General features: G+C 41.1%; 1 protein-coding gene across 1 annotated transcript; it reads right to left on the bottom strand.

The window, feature by feature from the left end:
• Positions 1-781: 781 nt before the first annotated feature.
• Positions 782-18823, bottom strand: TRIM40 (tripartite motif containing 40). The gene is made up of 5 exons (XM_007532327.1): positions 18410-18823; positions 2372-2467; positions 1582-1794; positions 1133-1283; positions 782-924 (listed from the first exon to the last, which is right to left on the bottom strand). The coding sequence occupies exons 1-5, from the start codon at positions 18821-18823 to the stop codon at positions 782-784; spliced, it is 1017 nt and encodes a 338-aa protein (XP_007532389.1).
• Positions 18824-19656: the final 833 nt, after the last annotated feature.

The raw sequence follows: 19656 nt of genomic DNA, 5'->3' as shown, positions 1-19656 counted from the left end.
ATAATGGCAAAAAGTATTAGATATTCTCAGGGCAGTCACAACCTCCACAGGTCTAACTACACAGTATACACTGGGTCAGGAGTCAACTGTATTGTCTGTTTTATGTACATTATATTTTCTAGTTCATGCTGGTGTAGATAATATTATCTATTGCCAAATATTTTTTTAGTTTTTTATTATCTTTATTTATTTATTGGATAGAGACAGCCAGAAATCGAGAGGGAACGGAGTGATAGAGAAGAAGAGAGACAGAGAGATACCTGCAGCCCTGCTTTACCACCTGTAGAACTTTCCCCCTGCAGGTAGGGACCAGGGGCTTGAACCTGGGTCCTTGTGCACTGTAACATGTGTGCTCAACCAGATGCACCACCATCCCGGCCCCCACTAGCAATATCTTCACATTATCTCTGTCTACTCTGGTCAGATATAAACTGAAATGTCTTATCGTTTCCCCACTGGGGCCTGGAGGTGAACTAAATGGGTACAACCTCAGAGAGAGAAGGCACAGTATATTGACTTTTAGGTTTCAGATTATCCTGCTCATCTTTATTTCAGCAGGTAGGAAAAGGAGGTCAGGAATTAGGGACTGGAGGAGGGAATAGACTGCTTTGTCTGGAAGTGTTCAGCATTTCATGTAGAATGTAAATTTAAAAAATGTTGAGACACAAACAATGTTCCTATGTAATAATAAAACATTCTCAAGACCTCAGTTCCCACCCTCAATCCCACCAGTTCTATTATTTTCATTAGTTTTATCTGTGTCTTTAACAAGACTGTTAACTTAAAGAGAAAATGTGTATGAAGCTTCTGGTAGACTGGAAGGCTCTGACAGCTGTCCATCTGCTGTGGAGATGAGGAAAGGGACCATGTTCAGGAGAGGCCACACCTGAAGTTGCTGGGAAGAGTTGGCAGGAGACTGCACATCTTGAAAGGAGAATAAGAAGCTGAGGTGAGTCTGAGATAAGGTGACCTGGAGATGAACCCGTTCAAACTGCTTCAGATGACTGGAGAAGTGATCCATCAGTTCTTTTCTTTAACTTGGTCTAATAATTGTTTAGCCCTAGAAACAAGTAAGCAAGCAAACAAACAAATCCTCAGGTATATTCTGTTTAATCTCTCCCCCCAACCCTACCTTGTAGCATAAAGATATTCAAATTAAGGGAGTGGTAGATCTCCTTGACCTTGATAAAGTTCACATGAATGTTTGTGTCTCTGGATTTGTAGGTATAAGCACATGTGAGAGCGTGGGACAGTTCATACCTTTCCAATAAGTCACTGGCATGCTAGGAGAGATAGAGAAAGGCAGTGAGTTCTCTGATCTCCATCACCTCCAAATTCCACCTCCCCCCTTTACCCACTAGTGGATATAGCTCTGGAGAGTCCCTTTGAGAAGTGGAGGGGATAGGGTTTCTATTTGCATCCTATTCAACTGCAGCAACACATGGGGCTTTTGAACAAGCAAGCACCATACCACAGAAGAGCCTCTCCCAGAAGGATGCTATGTGCAGACTACTGCCTACAGGGCAGGGGTGGTGACAGAATGGGGGCCTTAATCTTTGGGAAGAGACTCAGGGCACACACCTTCAACTTGCTGGCATTCAAATCCTTAACTGTCCTCTCCAGATCAGTAAGCAAGCTGTTGAGCTGTGTTGTGTCACTGGAGAAGTCAAGGGTTCTAGATGTCTCCATTGGTATGTCCTCAAGCTGGTCTGGGAGAGCATCTAGATGTCTCCCGGTTTGGTGCTGGCTCTGCAGCTCTGCCTCCACTCTGTGGGTGTCATGGTCTGCCTGAAACTATAGAAACAGAGCTGCCTAAGATTCACCATCAGATGATTTTCTCCTGGTCTTTAGTCTCAGTTATTCTGACTGAGACTGTTTATTTCTTAGTTTTCTTCCATTTGATAATGCCACAGGCACTGCAAGAGATGACTGTGTGTCTCACAGATGCAGTAACAACTCCTCACATCACACTCAGGTGTGATACTCCCCTCCTCCCCCACTCAGGCCTGCCCTCCCACTAACTGCTTTTATCCCCCTTCTGATAATAGGGTAAAAAAAGACCCCACACTTAACTGAGCAAAGGAATAAAGTTAGACTGTCAAAGACGGAGGCAGAAAGTTATGGATTATGTAGTGATTTTTGATTGATGACCAATTTTTTAGTGGTCTCCTAAACCATGCAGACCAATACCACAAACAAATCACATGAAGACCAGAGGGTTAAACTTGCCTGAACCCAGTAACCAGATGGCCAGTCTCCAGGACCCCACTGCCACCAAATTAGGCTACTCCAGAAAGATAGCTGGTCAGAAAAGGATCTAGGAGTTCTAAGGTCACTCAGTTGGTTCTCCTCAGAGCCTTGAAAATCCCACCTGTGTAGTATGCAGTGTCTCCTTCTCTTTCTGAAACTTGAGCTGAAGACCCCCAAAAAGCTTTCTGATTTTCCTGATCTTGCGGTTGAGTCGTTCCTAGAGAGAGGAACACATCTCCTTGTCAGACTGGAGGGTAAGGGTGGTACTCACAGAAGGAACTCAGCAGAACACAGTTAAGTTCTTGGCCCCAAGAAGAGGCTGGAACCTCCCTTTGATCCAGTGGCTTTGTTTCTTGGTAAATATCCTAGAGGTCCTAAGAAGATGTACACACACACAAATGCTGTGCTAACAGGAAATTGGAATCCTGTAAAGTTCATTCTTGGGGAAAAAAATAAGTAAAATATGACAGATATGCACAACAGAATGTTATGGAGCTGCCAGAAAACAATGCAGAAAAGATGGACTGATCTTAACACTAGCAAGAGACAGAATGAGGCCTATAGTATAATTTTGCGAATTTTATCTACAAGTACACACTACAGTAATATGTGTCTTTTTTTTTTTTTTTAGTTGAATGGCATTGGGACTGGGCTGTAGCACACATGGTTGAGTGCACATATTACAACGCAGAGGGACCTTGATTTGCCCAGTCCCTACTTATAGGGGAGAAGCTTCATGAACATTGAAGCACTGCTGCAAGTGTCTTTATTTCTCCCGTTCCCTATCAATTTCTCTCTGTTCTATCAAATAAAGGGGGGGGGAAGTTAACTGAATGGCATCATTTTAAAAAGTATTGGGGAGTCGGGCTGTAGCGCAGCGAGTTAAGCGCAGGTGGCACAAAGCACAAGGACCGGCATAAGTATCTCGGTTCGAACCCCGGCTCTCCACTGCAGGGGATTTGCTTCACAGGCGGTGAAGCAGGTCTGCAGGTATGTATCTTTCTCTCCTCCTCTCTGTCTTCCCCTCCTCTCTCCATTTCTCTCTGTCCTATCCAACAATGACAACAACAATAATAACTACAACAATAAAACAACAAGGGCAACAAAAGGGAATAAATAAATAAAATACATATTTAAAAAATTTAAAAAAATTTTTAAAAAGTGACTATTACCTTTTTATATATCTGTTTATTTTTTAAATATATTATTTAATATTTTATTTTTTATTATTTATTTTTGCCTCCAGGGTTATTTTGGGGCTCGGTACCTGCATCATGAATCCACTGCTCCTGGAGACCATTTTTTCCCCTTTTGTTGCCCTTGTTTTATCATTGTTGTGGTTATTATTATTGTTGTTGCTGTTGCTGTCATTGGATAGGACAGAGAGAAATCAAGAGAGGAGGGGAGACAGAGAAGGGGAGAGAAAGACAGACACCTGCAGACCTGCTTCACTGCCTGTGAAGTGAGTCCCCTGTAGGTGGGGAACTGGGATCCTTAAGCCGGTCCATGTGCTTAACCCACTGCACTACTGCCCGACTCCCATTTAGTATTTATTTTATTGTTATGAGAGACAGAGAGAATGAGAATAGAGCACTGCTTAGCTTTGGCTTATGGTGGTGGTGCTGGAGACTGAACCTGGGTGCTAATAGTCATAAGCATGAAAGTCTTTTGCCTTTAGGCCTTCTCCCTAGACCCCCAAATATGTATCTTTAAAAGTAAGAATACAACAGACTTTAAATGGTTTCCATGGAAGGTGGGACAATGGTGAAAAATGGGACAAACATGTAAAATAAACAAGTCCCAGAGCAGGATGCTAAACTTGGAAGGAGAAGGTCCTGAGTTCATCTCCAGCGCCCCATGTGCCAGAGTGATGCTTTGGTTCTTTCTCCCCACACCCCAATCTTGTGTTAGGAAGATTTTAAGGCTTTTTTAAACAAAATATTAAAAAAAAAAAGTAAAATGGAGAATGTGTATACTAAGGAACTAAAGAAAGGAATGTGTTCACTAAATTTTTCACTAAATTCTGAGTAGTTCACTAAATTCTTCCTCAGGTCAAAAAAAATTTTTTTAAAGAAAATTATGTTTAAGATTTGAATCGCCCCATTCGACTTCTGGAGGCAGAGCTACGAGCAGCAGATCGCTTCTCTCTCTCTCCTCTCCTCTCCTCTCCTCTCCTCTCCTCTCCTCTCCTCTCCTCTCCTCTCCTCTCCTCTCCTCTCCTCTCCTCTCCTCTCCTCTCCTCTCCGGGATCAACTAGGAATACCAAAGGAGACCACCCAGGACCGAAACAAGACAGGACTAAAATGACCACAGGAACCCAGTAAATCACCCGTGAGTACAAACACATGTGGCTGGTGACTGAGAGGAGAGAGGAGCCTAAGGAGAGATTAAGTGACTGCTAACAGTTCAACAGTTTATCAGTTGAGACACCACCTCCAGTCTGCTCCACCAACAAGGGGACAGCTTAAGGGAGGAGAGGACTCCCCAGAGACTCACCAAGTGCAACTCTGAGTCTCCATTGCTACTACCCTCAGAATCTGGAGCAGTGGCAGGGAGGAATACCAGGGGACAGAGATCTAACCGGGAAACTCAGGAGAAGACCTATACCTCGTTGGCATAGCTGAGGGGCTGTGAAAGTCTCTTTGCATAACCACTGGATTATCTCTGCCACACCCTGCTTTATCTCTTGGTCAGGAGTCAGTGATTAAGCTAAGAAGCCTATTGATAGTTTAAAAGCACTCAGGCTCCCATAGCCTATACGGAAGAAAAAAAAAAAAAAGGCTTTTAAACCACTGAGCTCCAACTCAGGGATTGAAAAAACTGTTAACTTCCACCACTGTAAACCCTTTAATTAACTTACTTAGACACAAGTCAATCCAGGCAATAGTGATCAGTAATTTGAAAAGTACTGATAAAAGGAACTCATAACATAATATATAAAATGGTTAAAACAACAAGAAAAAATATTGGAGACTCGAACCAGGACAAGAGTCCACCTAAAAGTCCTCCAGAGGGTGAATCACAAAATAACGAGTTCAACATCCAAACATTAGCTAAGGAAATAATAACAGGAGTGAGTAAAGAATTTGAAAAAATTGTAATCAGAAATGCAGGAACAACAAATGAGAATATGGAGGAAAATACTAATTATCTCATGGTTATTAGAGAGCTGAAAGCTGAAATCGCTGAGCTAAGAAGGCAACTAGCTGAACAAGCTAAAACAGTATCAGAGCAGGGCAACAAAATAGATGAACTCCAGAAAGCAGCAGAGGGCAGAGAGAATAGAATCTATGAGACTGAAGACAGAATTAGCAAGATTGAGGATGAATTAGAGACAACTAAAAAAGAAGTAAGAGATCTCAAAAAGAGATTAAGAGATGCTGAAAACAACAGCAGAATCCTATGGGATGACTTCAAAAGAAACAATATATGCATTATTGGCTTACCAGAGGAGGAAAGAGAAGGAGAGGAAGAAAGCAATCTCCAGGCCATAATAGCTGAAAATTTCTCTAGTCTAGACAACATAAAAGACATAAAGATTCAAGAAGCCCAGAGGGTCCCAAACAGAATTAACCCAGACCTAAAGACACCAAGACATGTCATACTTAGAATGGAAAGGAATAAGGATAAAAAAAGGATCCTCAAGGCTGCAAGAGAAAAACAAAGAGTCACCTACAGAGGAAAACCCATAAGATTAGCAGCAGACTTCTCCATCCAAACACTACAGGCCAGAAGAGAATGGCAAGATATCTATCGAGTGCTCAATGAGAAAGGCTTTCAGCCAAGAATACTATATCCTGCTAGACTGTCATTCAGACTAGATGGAAGCATCAAAACCTTCTCAGACAAGCAACAGTTGAAGGAAGCAACCATCACCAGGCCTGCCCTGAAAGAAGTTCTGAAAGGTCTCCTATAAACAACCAGACCACCACAAATAGGACATCTATCAAAACACTCTAAAACTCTACAAGAATGGCGTTAAAATATCTTCAATCTTTGATATCAATAAATGTCAATGGCCTGAATTCACCTATTAAAAGACACAGAGTAGGAAGATGGATCAGAAAACACAACCCAACAATATGTTGTCTACAGGAAACTCACCTAACTCAACAAGACAAACACAGACTTAGAGTGAAAGGATGGAAAACTATCATACAAGGCAATGGCCCACAAAAAAGGGAAGGAACAGCTATTCTCATATCTGACATGATAGACTTTAAAATAGATAAGATTAAAAAAGATAGGAATGGATATTACTTAATGCTCAGAGGATAAGTCAATCAAGAGGACTTAACAATTATTAACATCTATGCACCCAATGAGAAGCCATCTAAATACATCAAACTTCTACTGAAAGAGCTACAGCAATATATTAACAGTAACACAATCATAGTAGGGGACTTCAACACCCCACTCTCTCAACTTGACAGATCATACAGGAAGAAAATCAGTAAAGACATAAGGGAGCTAAATGAAGAGATAGATAAACTAGAACTATTGGACATTTTCAGAGTCATTCATCCCAAGAAACTGAAATACACATTTTACTCAAATCCACATAGGTCATTCTCAAGGACAGACCATATATTAGGCCACAAAGACAGCATCAGCCAATTCAAGAGCACTGAAATCATCCCAAGCATCTTCTCAGACCACAGTGGAATTTAACACTTAACAATCAACAAAAGATTAGTAACAGTGCCAAAATGTGGACGCTCAACAGTACACTTCTTAACAACTTCTGGGTCAAAGAGGAAATCAAGGAAGAAATCAAAATGTTTCGAGAGTTCAATGAAAATGAAGACACAAGCTATCAAAATATTTGGGAAACAGCTAAAGCAGTACTAAGAGGGAAGCTCATAGCTATACAAGTACACATTAAGAAACAAGAAAAAGCACAAATAAACAGCCTGATTGCACATCTTAAAGACCTAGAAGAAGAAAAACAAAGGAACCCTAAAGCAACCAGAAGGACAGAAATCACTAAAGTTAGGGCAGAAATAAATAACATTGAGAATAGGAAAACCATACAAAAGATCAATGAAAGTAAATGTTGGTTCTTCGAAAGAGTAAACAAAATCGACAAACCTTTAGCCAGACTCACAAAACAAAAAAGGGAGAAGACCCAAATAAATTGGATAGTAAATGAAAGAGGAGATATCACAACAGACACCGTAGAAATTCAACATATCATGCGAGGCTTCTATGAACAACTATATGCCACCAAGCTAGAGAACCTGGAAGAAATGGACGATTTCCTAGATACCTACCAACTTCCAAAACTAAGTAAAGAGGAAGTGGATAACATGAACAGGCCCATCACAGCTAATGAAATTGAAACAGTTATCAAAAATCTTCCCAAAAATAAAAGTCCTGGACCAGATGGTTTTACAAATGAATTCTACAAAACCTTCAAAGAAGAACTAATACTTCTACTTTTAAAAGTCTTCCAGAAGATTGAAGACACTGGAATACTCCCTGCCAGCTTCTATGAAGCCAACATCACCCTGATACCAAAAGCAGACAGGGACACAACCAAAAAAGAAAACTACAGATCAATATCTCTGATGAACATAGATGCGAAAATATTGAACAAAATTCTAGCCAACCGGATACAGCAGTATATCAAAAAGATTGTTCCTCATGACCAAGTGGGGTTTATCCCAGGCATGCAAGGTTGGTTTAATATACGTAAATCAATCAATGTGATCCACCACATCAACAAAAGCAAGACCAAAAACCACATGGTCATATCAATAGATGCAGAGAAAGCCTTTGACAAAATACAACATCCCTTTATGATTAAAACACTACAAAAAATGGGAATAGATGGACAATTCCTGAAGATAGTGGAGTCTATATATAGCAAACCTACAGCCAACATCATACTCAATGGTGAAAAACTGGAAGCATTTCCACTAAGATCAGGTACTAGACAGGGCTGCCCACTATCACCATTACTATTAAACATAGTCTTGGAAGTTCTTGCCATAGCAATCAGGCAGGAGCAAGGAATTAAAGGCATTAAGTCAAACTCTCCTTATTTGCAGATGACATGATAGTATACATGGAAAACCTAAGGAATCCAGCAAGAAGCTTTTGGAAATCATCAGGCAATACAGTAACATGTCAGGCTATAAAATTAACATTCAAAAGTCAGTGGCATTCCTCTATGCAAACACTAAGTTAGAAGAAATTGAAATCCAGAAGTCAGTTCCTTTTACTATAGCAACAAAAACAATAAAATATCTAGGAGTAAACCTAGCCAAAGAAGTGAAAGACTTGTATACTGAAAATTATGAGTCACTACTCAAGGAAATTGAAAAAGACACAAAGAAGTGGAAAGATATTCCATGTTCATGGGTTGGAAGAATTAAGATCATCAAAATGAATATATTACCCAGAGCCATCTACAAATTTAATGCTATCCCCATCAAGATCCCAAGCACATTTTTAGGAGAATAGAAAAAATGCTACAAATGTTTATCTGGAACCAGAAAAGACCTAGAATTGCCAAAACAATCTTGAGAAAAAAGAACAGAACCGGAGGCATCACACTCCCAGATCTCAAACTGTATTATAGGGCCATTGTCATCAAAACTGCTTAGTACTGGAACATGAATAGACACACTGACCAGTGGAATAGAATTGAGAGCCCAGAAATGAGGCCCCACACCTATGGACATCTAATCTTTGACAAAGGGGCCCAGACTATTACATGGGGAAAGCAGAGTCTCTTCAACAAATGGTGTTGGAAACAATGGGTTGAAACATGCAGAAGAATGAAACTGAATCACTGTATTTCACCAAATACAAAAGTAAATTCCAAGTGGATCAAGGACTTGGATGTTACACCACAAACTATCAAATACTTAGAGGAAGATATTGGCAGAACTTTTTTCTGCATAAATTTTAAAGACATTTTCAATGAAACGAATCCAATTACAAAGAAGACTAAGGCAAGTATAAACCTATGGGACTACATCAAATTAAAAAGCTTCTTCACAGCAAAAGAAGCCATTACCCAAAGCAAGAGACCCCTCACAGAAAGGGAGAAGATCTTTACATGCTATACATCAGATAAGAGTTTAATAACCAACATATATAAAGAGCTTGCCAGACTCAACAAATAACCCCATCCAAAAATGGGGGGAGGACTTGGACAGAATATTCACCACAGAAGAGATCCAAAAGGCCGAGAAACACATGAAAAAATGCTCCAAGTCTCTGATTGTCAGAGAAATGCAAATCAAGACAACAATGAGATATCACTTCACTCCTGTGAGAATGTCATACATCAGTAAAGGCAACAGCAGCAAATGCTGGAGAGGCTGTGGGGTCAAAGGAACCCTCCTGCACTGTTGGTGGGAATGTCAATTGGTCCAACCTCTGTGGAGAACAGTCTGGAGAACTCTCAGAAGGCTAGAAATGGACCTACCCTATGACCTGGCAATGCCTCTCCTGGGGATAGATCCTAAGGAACCCAACCCATCCATCCAAAAAGATCTGTGTACACATATGTTCTTGGCAGCACAATTTGTAATAGCCAAAACCTGGAAGCAAGCCAGGTGTCCAACAACAGATGAGTGGCTGAGCAAGTTGTGGTATATATACACAATGGAATACTACTCAGCTGTAAAAAATGGTGACTTTCGCATTTTCAGCCGATCTTGGATGGACCTTGAAAAATTCATGTTGAGTGAAATAGGTCAGAAACAGAAGGATGAATATGGGATGATCTCACTCTCAGACCGAAGTTGAAAAACAAGATTAGAAAAGAAAACACAAGTAGAACCTGAAATGGAATTGGCGTATTGCACCAAAGTAAACGACTCTGGGGTGGGTGGGTGGGTGGGTGGGGAGAATACAGGTCCATGAAAGATGATGAATGACATAGTGGGGGTTGTATTGTTAAATGGGAATCTGGGAAATGTTATGCATGTACAAACTATTGTATTTACTGTTGAATGTAAAACATTAATTCTCCAATAAAGAAATAAATTATAAAAAAAAAGATTTAAAAAAAAGAAAGAAAATTATGTTTTACTTATAAGTCCTGTCCCCTACCAAATACATAGCTGAGCAATCCAGGATCCAATTGCTGGTTGAGTCTCAAGCAGAATGCTGGAGTGCTTCTTGGGGTTTGTGTCGATCCACAGCGACAGGACATAACTGTGCAGTGGATCAGTGCCAATGGAGGGGATGCCATAGGGCTCCTTAGTTCCATTTCAGGTGGCACACTTCTTAACAAAGCTACGGAACCTACATGTAGACCAGGGCCCAGGAGATAGAGCACATGCGCACATGTATCCATAAGTTGGGGGAAAACATACACCTTAAAGTAAAAGTGTGCAGTAGTCTACAGTGACTCAATAGGTGCAACTAGCCGGTAGAAAGACTTAAAAAGCCACCACAAAGTACTCACTCAAATGCTTTTTACTTACACCTAGATACCCTCCTCACCCACTTCCTATGTCACTTCCCTCACTCACTCTAAGGCTAACCTTGTTAGACAAAGTAAGGACTACAAGAGTTGGATAAGGGCAAGTGACCAGCACACTGTAATGATGGCCCTTTTTGGCCACCCCATCATCTGAGGCCCTATTCCAGGGTCAGGGAATCCTGGAATTGCCACATAGATAGGATGGGCTTGCACCTCTAACAGATCCCTCTCTGTACCATCAATGGTCATCTCCATCAGGAACATCTTAAGCCCTCTTGTGGGCCTTTACAGGATGCTCCCCCTAATGTAGAACAACAGTGTTAAAAATTGCCCCACTCTCTGAAAGGAGGCTGGGTCAACACACTTTATCGTTTGAGGAAGATTGGTCCTGAAATGAGTGCAGTTTATAATGCTCCTAGCTATGACTATGGACTGTGAGCTTGGACCAAAAGGGATGCAGAGGTTACTCAGGCTCCTGTGCTAAATATGAATATGACCTAAGTCAGATCAATGGGGTTTACAGTTAGTGGTATTTATATACTTTCCCCCTATTTGGGAGCTTCTCTCTGCTCTGATCCAGCATTCTAGTCCTATTATAAACTCTGATACCATCTTCTCAAACACTAAATTCTCATTTCTTCCCCCATGCTCTCCAGGCTCACTAACAGAATTGCTTATGGGATCCTGAACACACAGCCACACCTGCTTATGTTTTCTTTTTTACTTCCCTCTGCCAGGAATGTTATCTATGCTGAAGAACTAATTTAAAAAGTCATAGTCTTATCTTCTTGTATAGTTTAAACTTTAATAAATAGTTTGAGGTCAACTGTAAACTGTGTAGATGAAAAGAGAAAGCAAAGGTAGCAACAATAAAGGTAAATGTACTAAATAATCAGAGGTAATGCAGCTCTATCATTTATAGTATCCATAATGAGTAAGATAGTTTTCTATTTTAAAATATATATTTATTCATCCATTTTGCATAAAAATAATGTTTAGTGGGTTCATAGCCTGTAAATAAAGTACTCATTAGAGTTAAAAAACAAAACTCAAACACATTTTTATTTATAAAACATTTCTCAAAATGTTCAAAAAAGAAAAATTGAAAATAGGGAATAATGCAAGAACTGTTCTGTCTTCCTTCATGAATAAAATTTGTGATCTCATCAGATATCAGAGAGAATGAGATTTTTCACTTAAAAAAATCACCAAAAGTTATTAAGACAACCTAAAGGATATAAGACACACACTCTTATTTGAAAATACAAGTACTAATTACCAAAAAATTAAATACTATAAAATGCATAGCTACTTTCAGCATAAAGTTTAAACAATGCCAATTTAACATTTGATTCAGAGATATGAAGGGAAATGTGTAGTGGCACTACTGCATTTTGTTTAGAATACCAAGTCTTAATTACTAATAAAATCAACAAGCTTAATGTAATGTTAATTAAAATAATGAGAAATACTCTATAGGGGGAAAAAAGCTGTGGTTAAACATAATTAATCTAGCTTATTATCCTAAAGATAGACTACTCTGATGTAATCATGTGAAATTCATGCCCTGATTATTGAGGGAAATATAGACAGTGAATCTTCATCTGCATAAAAGCCTCATCACCAGTATTTGTAATCAAGTAAAGTCCAAGAACATCATCACATTCCAGCAAAGCACATTAAAATGGTTTACACCAAATAGGTTGGACAGTGGACAGTGTACACCTGCTTCCTCACTGCCCGATGTATTTGGTGTCAACCATTTTAATCTCCCCTCATTGTGCTGGGCTACTCAGAATCATTCAACACACTTTATGTTTTTCCTTTCCTCTCCTTTCCTTTCCTTTCCTTTCCTTTCCTTTCCTTTCCTTTCCTTTCCTTTCCTTTCCTTTCCTTTCCTTTCCTTTCCTTTCCTTCCCTTCCCTTCCCTTCCCTTCCCTTCCCTTCCCTTCCCTTCCCTTCCCTTCCCTTCCCTTCCCTTCCCTTCCCTTCCCTTCCCTTCCTTTCCTTTCCTTTCCTTTCCTTTCCTTTCCTTTCCGCCAGGATAGCCTGAGGGTGGGCTAGCGTTGCAGGAGATAGACTCTGGAACTCTTGGAGCCAGAAGGCAATCTCAAGTGTTTTAAAACAGAAGAGCAGCTGTATATATATACTTGCCAAGTAGGGTGGAAACAGGATGTGACGTAGAGAGGGTAGAGCAAAAAGAGACTGGTGGAAATCAGGGTGACTACTAGAGGGGGCGGAGCAAAAAGACATCGTGAACCAGAGGGGATTAAACCAATGCTCTGGAGGCAGGGCGGTGCTTAGTTAACAGTGGTTTATGTAAATAGTCTGCAGCTTTAAGTGGGATTAAACCAATGCCCTGCAGGCATGGAGGTGCTTAGTTAAGCAGGATTAGAGACAGAAGCTTTAAGTGGGGGGGGGGAGCTGGCATACTACCCAACACTTTTCCTCTCCTCCCCTCTCCTCCCCTCCCCTCCCCTCCCCTCCCCTCTCCTCCCCTCTCCTCTCCTCTCCTCTCATTTCCTTTCCTTTGCTCTCCTCTCCTCTCCTCCCCTCCCCTCCCCTGCCCTGCCCTCCCCTCCTCTCCTCTCCTCTCATTTCCTTTCCTTTGCTCTCCTCTCCTCCCCTTCACTCCTCTCCTCTCTTCTCCTCTCCTCTCCTCTCATTTCCTTTCCTTTGCTCTCCTCTCCTCCCCTCCCCTCCCTCCCCCTCCCCTCCCCTCCTCTCCTCTCCTCTCTTCTTATTTCCTTTCCTTTGCTCTCCTCTCCTCCCCTCCTCTCCTCTCCTCTCCTCTCCTCGCCTCGCCTCGCCTCTCCTCTCCTCTCCTCTCCTCTCCTCTCCTCTCCTCTCTTCTCCTCTCATTTCCTTTCCTTTGCTCTCCTCTTCTCCCCTCCTCTCCCCTCCTCTCCTCTTCTCTCCTCTCATTTCCTTTCCTTTGCTCTCCTCCCCTCCCCTCCCCTCCCCTCTCCTCTCCTCTCCTTTCCTTTTTCCCTTTTTTTCCTCCTTTCCTTTCCTTTCCTTTCCTTTTTTCTCCTTTCCTTTCCTTTTTCCCCCCTTCCCTTCCCCTTCCTTTCAGGGAAGGATGGAGAGAAATTGAGAGGGGAGGGGGAAATAGAGAGAGGGAAAGAGGCAGAGAGACACCTGCAGAGCTGCTTCATCGCTTGTGAGGTGACCCCCTGCAGATGGGGAGCTGAGGGCTTGAACTGGAATCTTTACACGGGTCGTTGTACTTCTTACTATGCGCGCTCAACCCAGTTTGCCACTGCCCAGGCCCCTTTTATGTTATTTATTAACATCTTCTTCTCTAAAAGCATATGGAGCTCCACTCCCCTTATTTTTGTCCTACCTCAATAGTGACCATTTTTGGTCTCCTTTTCTGGGTCCTCCTATACCATACATTTAAATGGTGGCCCTTCTCAGAACTTTGCTCTGAAATCTCTTTTCTCTCAAGACTCTCTTCTAAGGCTATTGTATCCGTTCCCTTGGATTTATCTAGCTTTCCCCCCTCCTTTTATCTAGGGAAGTGGTGCAGCATGTATAACACAAAACCCAAAAACATGGAGTCCGTAGTTCTATCCCTGACATTACATATACCAGAGTGGTACTCCAGTTCTCTCTCTCAAATAAATTACTTAATTAAAAAATCATTATCATCTTTATTCTGATGTATTCCTGCACTGTTCTCTGGGACTATGACTCTCAACATTCTCTGGAGACTCAGATTTCATATCTGACTACATAGCTAAAATCCTACTGAAAGGTATTGCAATGTAAAATGTTACTTGTTCTAAATGAAACGATGTTTCATTCACACCTGTTCTCTACAGTTCTTATACATCATTCATTCAATTTCTCAAATCAGAAACTCAAGAAATCATGTTTCATGTTTGATTCCCTTAGCTCTCTCACCCCACTTCTAATTTATTAGTATATCCTGTCAATTCAAACTCTGTATTTAAAAAAAAAAAAAGATTTATTCTCTTTATCTTAATGAAAGAGAGACCGCAGTACTGTTTAGCTCTAACTTATGGTGGTGCTGAGGATTAAACCTGGGACATGTGAGGCTCAGGCATGAAAGTTTGTTGTGCAGCTGCTGCATTATTTTCCTGGCCCTATCAACTCTTCACCTCCAAGACTTTCCTAGTTTTGGGCCTCAGTTAGTGCTGACTTTCTGTGAAGTCTCTAAATTTGTCAGCTACTTTTCTTAGTTTAGGTCTCAGTTTACAGGTCTCTGCCTCTATGAGGCCCTCATTGACAACATTACTATGTATCACCCAGATCAGACCATTGCTCTTTTCAAAAAATCAGAAACATCTTGTAGTTTGATTTCTGTATTTCTTACTAACCAGACACTTCCTAGTAGTAGGGATGACACTTTGTTATCACTATGTCTGGTATGCATTATGGCTCCTAACACATCAAGAAAACTTAATTCAAGTCTTTCTTAAATGAAAAAAAAAAATACTCATAGCAAAAGAAACCACTACCCAAACCAAGAGACCCCTCACAGAATGGAAGAAGATCTTTACATGCCATACATCAGATAAGAGTTTAATAACCAACATATATAAAGAGCTTGCCAGACTCAACAACAAGACAACAAATAACCCCATCCAAAAATGGGGGGAGGACTTGGACAGAATATTCACCACAGAAGAGATCCAAAAGGCCGAGAAACACATGAAAAATGCTCCAAGTCTCTGATTGTCAGAGAAATGCAAATAAAGACAACAATAAGATACCACTTCACTCATGTGAGAATGTCATATATCAGAAAAGGTAACAGCAGCAAATGCTGGAGAGGCTGTGGGATCAAAGGAACCCTCCTACACTGCTGGTGGGAATGTCAGTTGGTCCAACCTCTGTGGAGAACAGTCTGGAGAACTCTCAGAAGGCTAGAAATGGACCTACCCTATGACCCTGCAATTCCTCTCCTGGGGATAGATCCTAAGGAACCCAACCCATCCATCCAAAAAGATCTGTGTACACATATGTTCTTGGCAGCACAATTTGTAATAGACAAAACCTGGAAGCAAGCCAGGTGTCCAACAACAGATGAGTGGCTGAGCAAGTTGTGGTATATATACACAATGGAATACTACTCAGCTGTAAAAAATGGTGACTTTGGCATTTTCAGCCGATCTTGGATGGACCTTGAAAAATTCATGTTGAGTGAAATAAGTCAGAAACAGAAGGATGAATATGGGATGATCTCACTCTCAGGCTGAAGTTAAAAAACAAGATCAGAAAAGAAAACACAAATAGAACCTGAAATGGAATTGGCATATTGCACCAAAGTAAAAGACTCTGGGGTGGGTGGGTGGGGAGAATACAGGTCCATGAAGGATGATAGAGGACCTAGTGGGGGTTGTATTGTTATATGGAAAACTGGGAGATGTTATGCATGTACAAATTATTGTACTAACTGTTGAATGTAAAACATTAATTCCCCAATAAAAAAATCAGAAAGAAAAAAAATGCTATGTGTTTTAGGTTACTTATCATAACTTATGGGTGCATTTATGGACAAGGATTATGAGTAATATTTATACCTAAAAAATATTTCTTTATTTCACACTGGGGTGTGGAGAAGTAGGTAAAACTGTGCTAAAACAGGCTAGAGAGACAGCATAGTGGTTATGCAAAAGACTCTCATACCTGAGGCTCCGAAGTCCCAGGTTCAAACTCCAGCACCACCATAAGCCTGAGCTGAGTGATGCTTTGCTAAAACAAACAACAACAACAAAAAAAAGTAGTGCTAAAACTATTGGTCAAGATGAACATATGTGCATGAATATTCATAAAATTTTGAAAAATAAGAGTATCGCTAGGCTCTCATCAAATATGAGAGAGAGGCTGGGCATTAAGCCAGAAGTTTCAGGAATTCAAGCCCTGTGCTCTAGCTGCTGAACAACCTCCTGAGCCACCTTCTTTGTACTTAATAGTAACTAATAGTAACTGAGTGAGTGAATGAATTTCTTTTTCTTGTGCATGGCTCATCATTAGATGGGAAACTTCACCCTCTTTTCCTATCTTCTATCTTTCCTACAACAGAAAGAATGAAGTTCAACCAGAGAGGACTTTGCCTCTTTGATCTTATAAGTTATTATCTATAAACTTCCTGTAAGCCTCCCCAAATGGAACTCCCCACTTGTTCATTTTATAGCTTAGCATGTTCTGAAAAAGAGAGGCATCCAAGAAAACTTTAGAAGTGACCTTTCTGCTCAACAATTTGTTTGGCCTCGTATGTTAACTCTCTTTTCAATCACCAGGTTCCAGATGCCACCAGGATGCTGGCCAGGCTTCCCTGGATTGAAGACCCCACCAATGTGTCCTGGAGCTCAGCTTCCCCAGAGACACACCCTAAAAGGGAAAGAGAGAGGCAGACTGGGAGTATGGACCGACCAGTCAACGCCCATGTTCAGCGGGGAAGCAATTACAGAAGCCAGACCTTCTACCTTCTGCAACCCTCAATGACCCTGGGTCCAGGCTCCCAGAGGGATAGAGAATGGGAAAGCTATCAGGGAGGGGGTGGGTTATGGAGATTGGGTGGTGGGAATTGTGTGGAGTTGTACCCCTCCTACCTTATGGTTTTGTTAATTAATTCTTTCTTAAGTAAAAAAAAAAAAAAAAGAAGAAGTTGACCTTTCATTATTAGTTATAAAGACACCATGACAAAAACAAACCAGTTTTTTAATCAAAAATATTAATTAGACTGGGGTGTGGAGAAGTAGGTAGAATAGCACTTAAACTATTGGTCAAAATGAACATATGTGCATATGCATATTGACAAAAATTCTGAAAAATAAGAATATTGTGAGCCTTCTACTGTCTGCTTGACATGAAAACATATTGCAAAAATACAGTGGTTAAGTTGGTTTGATACATAAGCAGGAATATACAGAAGTATAGAATAGAATAAAGAGTGAAGAAAATATATAAGCATATCTATATGGCAAATCATGAAGTTTGCATTCAAATCAGTGGGGGAGCTATGGATTACTTAAGGAATCGTGATAGGGAAAAAAAGGGTTGTAACTTTGAAGTTACATCACTCTTTCAACAAAATAAGTGTTAGCTGTTCTAGGTCTTCCAGTATTTAAAAAAAAATTTATTTATTCATTTTCCCTTTGTTTTTGCCCTTGTTGTTTTATTGTTATAGTTATTGTTGTTGTTGTTGATGATGTTTTCATTGTTGGATAGGACAGAGAGAAATGGAGAGAGGAGGGGGAGACAGACAGGAGAGAAAGATAGACACCTGCAGACCTGCTTCACCACTTATGAAGCGACTCCCCTGCAGGTGGGGAACTGGGGGGCTTGAACCAGGATCCTTACGCTGGTCCTTGCACTTTGCGCTACGTGCGCTTAACCCGCTGTGCTACCGCCCAACTCCCAGAACTGAAATAGTTTTACATTATCTAGCCAAACTCTTTCACCCCATAGATAAAGAAAGTGAGAGTATTTCATACTCCTTGGAAATATGACATCACAGAGACAATATCCCCTTTCAGACATATACCCGTGCACTGAAACTTTTACATTAGTAACAAAATACACACAGAAAAGCAGACAGGGGTCAAAATAGGGGGAAATAGAAGAAACAAAGTTATGGAGGCTCTATGGTACTCCAGGCATAATGGACAAGGTGTAGGTGGGGTAATTCATGGAGTTGGTGGCCTCTATGAACTCATATTTGTGATAATGTGGCCTTACCCTGTAGTGCTTGATGGCTTTTTCGGTGGCCAAATCTTCATGAGACTTGTGTTTGGGGGACTTCTTGCATTCCTCACACAGAAGAAGTTTGTTCACCTCACAGAAGTAGTGCACTTTCTTCTGATGTCTTTGACAGATATATCCTGCCCCTAGAACCTCTTCAGAACATGGCTTCCGGCAGACAGGACAGAAGAGGAGTTCAGAGGTCTTCTCCACATGCTGCACCAGGCACACTCGACAGAAGAGGTGTTTGCAGTTGGTACTCACTGCTTCCCTCAGACCCTCCTGGCAGATGGGGCAGACACCCTCTTCTTGGCTGCCTCCCTGGAAGGGGGCAGAGGCTCTACCCCACCCCGCCAGCCTCCTATCTATAGGGCCTCCTACCCCACAGGGGCTTTGGAAGGCTTGCCACATAGACTACCCAGGTAATATAACCTAGATGGAAGGAAATAATCTCTGGAACAGCCTACAGTGAATGACTCAGCCTTCTGATGTCAGGCAATTTCCCATTGTCCATTAATGGATCCCAGAATGGAGCATATAGACTGTGACTCTGCACAAGTTTCAGAAAAAGCTCATCAGCTTTGACATGCATCCTATAGCTCCCTTTTATTGCTAAAGTTGTAATTGCTTCTTTTCCATACACCTAGAGGAAACAGCTGATTCTAAAACCAATTCTCTTTTCAGAGCTTTATGTGACTATTCTTACAGCTCAACATTAAAAGGTCAAAGGGTCATGATCAGAAGAAACCAGAGCACCATAAACTTAAACGTTGAACGACTTCTCTAAATTTGCACTCAGTGATGCGAATTTGACAGGAATCTGAAGTATTCTCTCTTATACTGAGGTATTAGAAATCTCACAGTCTGTTGTTACCAGTCACTTCAACCAACCATTTGCAACAGCGTCTCTGTCAGCTGGTTCTTCTTCCAACCAGCTTTCTTTCCAGGGTTACACTGATTCCTCAATGAAAGATAAAGAGAGAACCATAGAGAAGAGTGTTACTGAAAGACATGCTCTACCAGACTGGGAGTATGGATCAACCAGTCAACACCCATGTTCAGCGGGGAAGCAATTACAGAAGCCAGACCTACCTTCTGCAACCCACAATGACCCTGGGTCCATGCTCCCAGAGGGATGGAGAATGGGAAGGCTATCAGGGGAGGGGATGGGATATGGAGATTGGGTTATGGGAATTGTGGAACTGTACCCCTCTTATTCTATGGCTTTGTTAATGTCTTCTTTC

Source organism: Erinaceus europaeus, chromosome 4 (genome assembly GCF_950295315.1).
Source record: "Erinaceus europaeus chromosome 4, mEriEur2.1, whole genome shotgun sequence".
NCBI lineage: Eukaryota > Metazoa > Chordata > Mammalia > Eulipotyphla > Erinaceidae > Erinaceus > Erinaceus europaeus.
This window is presented reverse-complemented; position numbering and strand designations above follow the sequence as displayed.